Below are 9,019 nucleotides of genomic sequence, written 5' to 3' on the forward strand. Positions count from 1 at the left end.
TATCTGAAACTTGTATAGTTGCACACAAAACAGGAGAGAGAGAGAGAGAGAGAGAGAGAGAGAGAGAGAGAGAGAGAGAGAGAGAGAGAGAGAGAGAGAGAGAGAGAGAGATGACATCTTACCCCCCAAAACCAATGGGCAATATAGTAAGCATCGACTCTTGATTCAACGAAAGAGAAAGGTCCCTTCAAGAAGGCCTTACTAGTGGGCACGAGGATATACCTAACGATCCCATAAAGTTCTTGACGGACGCCTCAATTTTCATTTGGCCGTAATTGTGGCCGACTGGGACGACATACTTAAGGTTTTTTTTTTTTTTCCGGATACAAATGTCGATATTTTGAATTGAGTTTACGAAATCACAACTCGAGAATATATATATATACTGTATATATTTTAATTCAATTAGACGAAAGCTAATTGAGACAGTCTCTACATTCCTTCAATTTTTATACCAAAACTTTGGAATTACTTTCCCTTAAGATACTTGAGAGAGGACAAGATACCAGTGACTATGTGGAAATATCATGAAGGAGAAAACTGACAATAGACGGACTATGTAGGATGCTAATCATTCGACACAAGAGCGTAATGGGATTAAGGTACATTTCCTTCGTTAAGTTTTATTCATTGTTCAAGCAGAATGATCTGTTATCCAAGAAGCGAGTCTTCGAGGTTTCGTTGCACAGTGTAGATATGGAGAAATTCTTGCAGCCTATTGGAAATGCTTCTGTATAGCGATCTGCCAGACTAGGGTTCGAGCCTACTCATACTAAATAGTTTATTGCAGTGTATGCAACCTCGCCATTCTTGTGATCTAAGGATGAGGGGTTTGGGGAGCCTATAGGTCTACCTGCTGAGCTTATCAGCAGTCATTGCCTGGCCCTCCCTGGTCCTAGCTTGGGTGCAGAGGGGGCTTGGGCACTGATCATATGTACATATGGTCAAATTCTAGAACATTGACTTGCAAGGACATTGTCACTGTCCTTTGCCTCTGCAATTCATGAGTGACCTTTAAACTGCTATTTTTTTCTTTACAGAGAATGCTAGGTACTGTATATCAATTTATAGAGTATTCTTATAATTACGATATAAATAAATAACTGATAACTTAGGGAGCATTAAATTGCCTAAAAATATCGATATAATGGGAAGCACACCTCGATAAATGTCAGACGTCTGAGAAAAAGTTTGAAATAAAGTTTTCAGGAGCTGGGAAAATTGAAGGATGGTAACACTTCAATTCGACACTAATACATAAAAACTTTTTAAAATATGCCATTTGCATTTAACTAACTTCTTTGGATTATCTAAATTTGGTATTCCAATGTCATGAACTTCAAAATTCTCATTAGAAAACTTCATCAGTATGGTTCGTTACAAGGTTAAAAGCCAGAAAATTGACCAACGGAAAAAGTTCTAATAGAAATGATAGAAATGAATACATTGACGAATAAACAAATTTAATCCCTTTGATCGAAGGTCATCCTTGATAGAGTCCATTCACCTTCGCTTTGGTCTCCCTCTCCTTCTCGTTCCCTGTACCTCCATTTCCATCACTCTCCTCCCAAATACTGTTCATCTCTTTTTCATGACATGACCATACCACCTCAGTCTACTTCTACTCAACAGAAATGCATAACGTATACTAGATGTTTATGCAATTAGTTATCATGCGTATTTATGCAATGATATCTATTACTTCTTTATATTCATGCAGAATATTATTTAAGAGTGGATTTACTTACTTCTTAATGAATTCAGCATGTATTATTTAAAGCATACATGTAGAATTCATTAAGAAGTAAGTATATCCACTCTTAAAAAACGAATATCTGCATGAATATAAAAAATTATAGATAACATTGCATAAATACGCATAGTAACTAATTGCATCAACATCTAGTTTGCTATTACCGCTTTACTAACTTCGACTGCCGGAACCGAAAATGCTGGGAAAAGTTTCTGCAATGACTCTGGCCTTGCCAACCTACCTACGTAATTGAGTTAGAAAACACACACATACGCACACACACGCACGCGCATATATATATATATATATATATATACTATATATATATATATATATATATATATATATATATATATATTTCTACCTCATACTTGGGATCGAACGCTAGCCCCTTCTAATGAATGGGCCAGGTCGACCTGGCCTTTCATTAGAAGGGGCTAGCGTTCGATCCCAAGTATGAGGTAGAAATTTATTTCTATTTGAACACGATGTTGTGTGGATATTTATCCACACACACACACACACACATATATATATATATATATATATATATATATATATATATATATATATGTATATATATATATATATATATATATATATATATATATATATATATATATATAATGTATGTATATATACACATATATATAGATATATATATATATACACACAAATATATATAATATATATATATATATATATATATATATATATATATATATATATATATATATATATATATATATATAATGTATGTATATATACACATATATAATAGATATATATATATATACACACAAATATATATAATATATATATATATTATATATATATATATATATATATATATATATATATATATATATAGATATATATATATATATATATATATATATATATATATATATATATATATATATATATATATATATATATATATATATATATATAAAACCTTTCGCAAACGCATCGCTCAAACTTTCCTTGTCACTTCCCACACAATCACGGGAACTCCAAACGCATCCTTTAATGAAGAACTAAACAAGTAGCAATGACGATACTCCAAACAAAATACTCTAGTTCAACAGCCAATTTTCCCCCCCAGGAAGTCAAGAATGAACGCGGGGAAAACCATTCTGAAAGTAACTCTGCCCCTCAATTTCTAGCTCCTTCAAGACTGCGGTCTAAGATGAAAGTCCAATACATCTGCAAAGAATTACCTCTTGATTGCAATAAGTAAAAGATTCTATTATGCTCAACATTCTGTGCCTAGCAACCAGTCTGTAAAGATTAGATCCAACAAAAACTGGCTTCCTTTTCTTAGAGCGTTTACATTTATTAGAAGAGACGCAAGCCATACTAAAATGCATTGACCATCTGATATCTGTTTAATTGTGCTGAATGGGAGCTGCCTTTACGGTCATACAGATACGTTCTCTCTCTCCTGAGCATGGGTTTTTTACTCTTACACTGCTCCATTAACTTGCATTCCAGGATAAGGTATATGTGTATGCACAGCGACGAACGATAACCGTGGAAATAAATTAAGTAAAACAAACGTAAATATAAAACTGTTCATTTACCAGATGACGTTTGGGTTGGGAGCCGTGAGGAGTTCGCTTCAGGCGTTACTTAATAATGAAAGCAATAAATTAAAGTATTAATTATCTTTTCATCTTCCTATTCTGTCTCTTTTCCTTCAAATTGCAAATCCGAGCGTTGAACGACTTCAGAACGTTTTAGACTCAAATCCATACATCAAATTATGTAGTTTATTATCATTATTATTATTATTATTATCATTATTATTATTATTATTATTATCATTCTCACTATTATTATTATTATCATTATTATTATTATTATCATGATGGTGATGATGACGATGATGATGATGAGTTACTAGGATTTATTGAAACGAAAGAACGAGTTTTTTTTCACGAGTTCTAAACAGCTTCGGAAGAAAATATTCACGGATTTCCAAATGCCTTCAGAAGAAACATCCGTAGACTTAGCATGGCGTTCTGAATGACTCCAGAACAGATTCTTCCTGGAGCTCCCCCGAACGGCACCTGAAGAAAATTTTCCGGCATCTTCCAAAGGCTTCAGAAGGCAGCCGTAGACTTAGCATGGAGTTCAGAATGACTCCAGAACAGAATGTTCCCGAAGCAGTTCTGAACGGCTCCGGCCGAGCTTCAAATGACTTCTGAAGACCTGGTCTCTTTTTTTTTTTTTTTTAAACAAAGCATGCAACGCAGTGAACATTGTTAATGGCTATTTTTGGAACAGGGAGCCGACTGTGAGAATTGAGTATTACAACTGCAGGATTAACAGGAGGCTCTTCGGAACACTTTCTTCTACAGCTGGTTTTGGTGGTTGCCGCAGAAGTTGTCGAGCTTTGAACATAATTCACGCCCCTTGAATGATTCTTTGCTTTGGCTTTTGCAACGATGGAGACTATTGGAACTAAGGAAATATGGACGGAGACAGAATGGTTCAAGTAAACCGTGAGCGACGTGTGGTTCTTCAACAGGATAGTCCGAAAATTCGACATTGAAGAAAGGACATATTCAAGATCGTATTGGTAAATAAATTGTGTTGCTCGTCGTTTACTTTAGCGTGATGACATATGCAGAGAAAATTATTGCATTCCTGTCTTTACCAATCACCCTGATGGACAAAGACATGGATGCCATCGATTTCTCTGAGGAATCTGACGAACTGAGAACACACGGCACTGAAATCTCTCTTGAAATTTAGAAGGAAACTGACGAACTAGGGATGAATATGATGAAATCTCAAAGGAAACAGACGAACTAAGTAAACTGCAAGATGAAATATCAAGGGAAACCGAAAACTAAAGAACTTGAAAAACTAGAACATACAGAAGAAAACAGCAATGAAGAGCCTTTAAACGAAGACGTAAAATAGCCTTTAATGCTAGAGGTAGGTAAAAAAGCCCCTAATACAAGAAATAAGGTACCTCAAAAGAGAGGCGAAATACCCCTAAATGATATAAATAAGGCACCTCAAAATAGAGGTTAAAAAACCTAAATGCTAGAAATAATGCACATGAAAATAGAAGTAAAAAAAGGGCCTTAATGCTATAAATAAGGCACCTAAAACAGAGATAAAAGAGCCTCTAGTGCAAGAAGTAATGCACTTCAAAATCGAGGTAAAAAGCCCTTAATGCTATATATACGGCTCCTAAAAGAAGAGGTCAAAAAGCCGTTAATGCTATAAATCAGGCACTTAAAAAAAAGATGTCAAACAGCCTCTAATGCTAGAAGTTATGCACCTCAATATCGAGGTCAAGAAAGCCCCTAATGCTATAAATAAGGCACCTAAAAATAGAGGTCAAGGGGCCTTTAATGCTAGCAGTAATGCACCTCAAAATCGAGATCAAAAAGCCCCTAATGCTATATATCAAGCTCCTAAAAGAAGAGGTCAAAAAACCCCTAATGCTATAAATAAGGCACCTAATAAGAGAGGTCAAACAGCCTCTAATGCTAGAGGTTATGCACCTCAATATAGAGATCAAGAAGCCCCTAATGCTATAAATAAGGCACCTAAAAATAGAGGTCAAGGGGCCTTTAATGCTAGCAGTAATGCACCTCAAAATCGAGGTAAAAAAGCCCCTAATGCTATATATCAAGCTCCTAAAAGAAGAGGTCAAAAAGACCCTAATGCTATATATCAAGCTCCTAAAAGAAGAGGTCAAAAAAGCCCCTAATGTTATAAATAAGACACTTAAAAAAAAGAGGTCAAACAGCCTTTAATGCTAGAAGTTATGCACCTCAATATCGAGGTCAAGAAGCCCCTAATGCTATAAATAAGGCACCTAAAAATAGAGGTCAAGGGGCCTTTAATGCTAGCAGTAATGCACCTCAAAATGGAGGTCAAAAAGCCCCTAATGCTATATATCAAGCTCCTAAAAGAAGAGGTCAAAGAGCCCCTAATGCTATAAATAAGGCACCTAATAAGAGAGGTCAAACAGCCTCTAATGCTAGAGGTTATGCGCCTCAATATAGAGATCAAGAAGCCCCTAATGCTATAAATAAGGCACCTAAAAATAGAGGTCAAGGGGCCTTTAATGCTAGCAGTAATGCACCTCAAAATCGAGGTAAAAAAGCCCTAATGCTATATATCAAGCTCCTAAAAGAAGAGGTCAAAAAGACCCTAATGCTATATATCAAGCTCCTAAAAGAAGAGGTCAAAAAGCCCCTAATGTTATAAATAAGACACTTAAAAAAAAGAGGTCAAACAGCCTTTAATGCTAGAAGTTATGCACCTCAATATCGAGGTCAAGAAGCCCCTAATGCTATAAATAAGGCACCTAAAAATAGAGGTCAAGGGGCCTTTAATGCTAGCAGTATGCACCTCAAAATGGAGGTCAAAAAGCCCCTAATGCTATATATCAAGCTCCTAAAAGAAGAGGTCAAAGAGCCCCTAATGCTATAAATAAGGCACCTAATAAGAGAGGTCAAACAGCCTCTAATGCTAGAGGTTATGCGCCTCAATATAGAGATCAAGAAGCCCCTAATGCTATAAATAAGGCACCTAAAAATAGAGGTCAAGGGGCCTTTAATGCTAGCAGTAATGCACCTCAAAATCGAGGTAAAAAAGCCCCTAATGCTATATATCAGACTCCTAAAAGAAGAGGTCAAAAAGCCCCTAATGCTACAAATAAGGCACCTAATAAGAGAGGTCAAACAGCCTCTAATGGTAGAGGTTATGCACCTCAAAAGAGAAATCAAGAAGCCCCTAATGCTATAAATAAGGCACCTAAAAATAGAGGTCAAACAGCCTCTAATACTAGAAGTTATGAACTTCAATATCGAGATCAAGAAGCCCTAATGCTATAAACAAGGTACCTAAAATAAAAGTCAAAGAGCCTCTTATGCTAGAAGTAATGTACCTAAAAATCGAGGTCAAAAAGCCCCTAATGCTATAAATAGGGCACCTTAAAATAGAGGTCAAAGAGCCCTTAATGCTACAAGTAATGCACTTAAAATCGAGGTAAAAAAGCCCCTAAAGCTATATATATATATAAGGCTCCTACAAATATAGGTCTAAAGGCCCCTATTGCTATATATAAGGCTTCTAAAAATAGAGGTCAAAGAGCCTCTAATGCTAGAAGTGATGCACCTCAAAATCGAGGTGAAAAATCCCCTAATGTTAGAGATAATACACCTCAAAATAGAGGTAAAAAGTCAGCTAATGCTAGAGATAAGGCACCTCAAAATAGAGGTAAAAAACCATAATGCTAAAGATAAGGCACCTCAAAAGAGAGGTTATCATCTTCTTTGTCTGCATCTTTTCCCACTTTTATGTGGGGTCGATATTTCTGGCTAGCGTTCTCCATCTACCTCTGCCCCACACTTCATCACCGGTTAATCCCTTTGATTGAAGGTCATAAAGCCCCTAAATCTAAAGTTAAGGCACCTGAAAACAGAGGTAAAAAAGATCCTAATGCTAGAGATAAGGCACCTCAAAATAGAGGTAAAAAAGACTCTAATGCTAGAGATAAGGCACCTTGAAATACTATTAAAAAAAAAAAACTAATGCTAGAAATAAGACACCTCAAAATGGAAGTCAAAAAGCCCCTAATACTAGAGATAAGGCACCTACAAATAGAGGTTAAAAAGCTCCTAATGTTAGAGACAAGGCACTTCAAAATATAGGTCAAAATGTCCCTAATGCTGGAGATACGGCACCTCAAAATAATGTCAAAAAGGACCTAATGCTAGAGGCTAGAGATAAGGCACATCGAAATCAGAGGTCAAAAAGTCCCTAATGCTAGAGATAAGGCACCTCAAAAGAGAGGTTTATCATCCTCTTTGTCTGCATCTTTTCCCACTTTTATGTGGGGTCGATATTTCTGGCTAGCGTTCTCCATCTACCTCTGCCCCACACTTCATCACCGGTTAATCCCTTTGATTGAAGGTCATAAAGCCCCTAAAGCTAAAGTTAAGGCACCTAAAAACAGAGGTAAAAAAGATCCTAATGGTAGAGATAAGGCACCCTCAAAATATAGGTAAACAAATCCCCTAATGCTAGAGAGAAGAGACCTGGCACCTCAAAATCGAAGGTCTAAAAGCCCCTAATGCTACAGATAAGGCACCTTAAAATAGAGGTCATAAAGTCCTTAACTCTAGAGATAAGGCATCTCACAACAGAGGTCATAAAGCCCCTAATGCTAGAGATAAGGTGCTAAAAATAAAGGTTTGTGTGTAAGAAAACAAATAGTCCGTTTGAAGTAAATGAGATGATAGTTATTGCCTTTGTATGCAATAGAGGTCAAATGTAACAAAACATATGAATTTAAATAAATGTAACAAAACATATGTATTTAAAAAAAAATGTAATAAAACATAAGAATTTAAGAAATATGTAAATTGTATTAATTTCAAGAACCTCTTTTAAGACGATAACGTCTATCATAATTGACGGGTATCTGTTCAGGCACCTACAAAGGTTTTCTCATTCTAGATCCGAATTTGTTCGCCCTTCAGCCCTACTGTATTTTCCTTAATTATGTGGCGTGTAATTTTGTTCTTTTTTCCGTATCAATTATGCTTATCTTAACGCCCAAGCCACGCGTCACTTCTCGGCAGACATCGCATCTTTTCTTCACTTCGAATTAAAAGCGAGTTATAATCTTAAATTGCAGATTCGAGTAGAACAATAAACAACTTGTAACAAGGGTTGTATTAGAGGCTGACTGACTAACCTAGATTACCTTTCGACTTCGAGTTTTAAGTGCCAATAAAGCATACACTATCCACGGTAGCTCCAGTTGTCTTCTCCCTTCAAATCTCAATTGAATTGTAAAGGACGGGTAAAACCTGTAGTTTTCGTAACTGTTTAACTAACTCGAATTTCCCATTGTCATGGAATCAGAATAGAATTTTAAATGGGCGATAAAAGCCAAGTCATCTTTTATCGCTTCACAAACTTGAATCCTCTTTAGAATTCTATTAAAAAAAAAAAAAAAAAAAGGAGGTATTTTCTCCTGGAAATTATAAAAACTACACAAATAAAACTTTCACTGTTCTTTAGCTAATCCCTGTCCCCTAAGGTTTTCATATCAAAACGTCAAAACACTACAAGCTATCACGCTGTGACATTTTTGAGACGGGTCAATTGCTTCAAGGCTAAATTAAAGAAGAAGCCACTGTTCTGACATGCGTTTCCGAATATTTGGTCAAACCCGAGAAACTTTCTCACGTTCGACATATAAGAAAATGAGGGATTTCGGAA

General features: G+C 35.8%; 1 protein-coding gene across 1 annotated transcript; it reads left to right on the forward strand.

Moving 5' to 3' along the window:
- Positions 1–5,036: 5,036 nt before the first annotated feature.
- Positions 5,037–6,621, forward strand: LOC137626139 (circumsporozoite protein-like). Its single transcript, XM_068357215.1, has 3 exons — positions 5,037–5,382; positions 5,571–5,879; positions 6,179–6,621. The coding sequence occupies exons 1-3, from the start codon at positions 5,037–5,039 to the stop codon at positions 6,619–6,621; spliced, it is 1,098 nt and encodes a 365-aa protein (XP_068213316.1).
- The last annotated feature ends 2,398 nt before the right edge of the window (positions 6,622–9,019 follow it).

Source organism: Palaemon carinicauda, chromosome 33, assembly GCF_036898095.1.
Source record: "Palaemon carinicauda isolate YSFRI2023 chromosome 33, ASM3689809v2, whole genome shotgun sequence".
Lineage (NCBI taxonomy): Eukaryota > Metazoa > Arthropoda > Malacostraca > Decapoda > Palaemonidae > Palaemon > Palaemon carinicauda.

What these genes read in the sequence shown, in the direction of transcription:
- LOC137626139 (XM_068357215.1), top strand. Translation starts at nt 5,037, where the DNA reads ATGCTAGAAGTTATGCACCTCAATATCGAGGTCAAGAAAGCCCCTAAT. An exon ending in TAATGCACCTCAAAATCGAG is followed by an intron (nt 5,383 to 5,570) that starts GTAAAAAAGCCC and finishes ATCGAGGTCAAG; the next exon opens with AAGCCCCTAATGCTATAAAT. An exon ending in TAATGCACCTCAAAATCGAG is followed by an intron (nt 5,880 to 6,178) that starts GTAAAAAAGCCC and finishes CTATATATCAAG; the next exon opens with CTCCTAAAAGAAGAGGTCAA.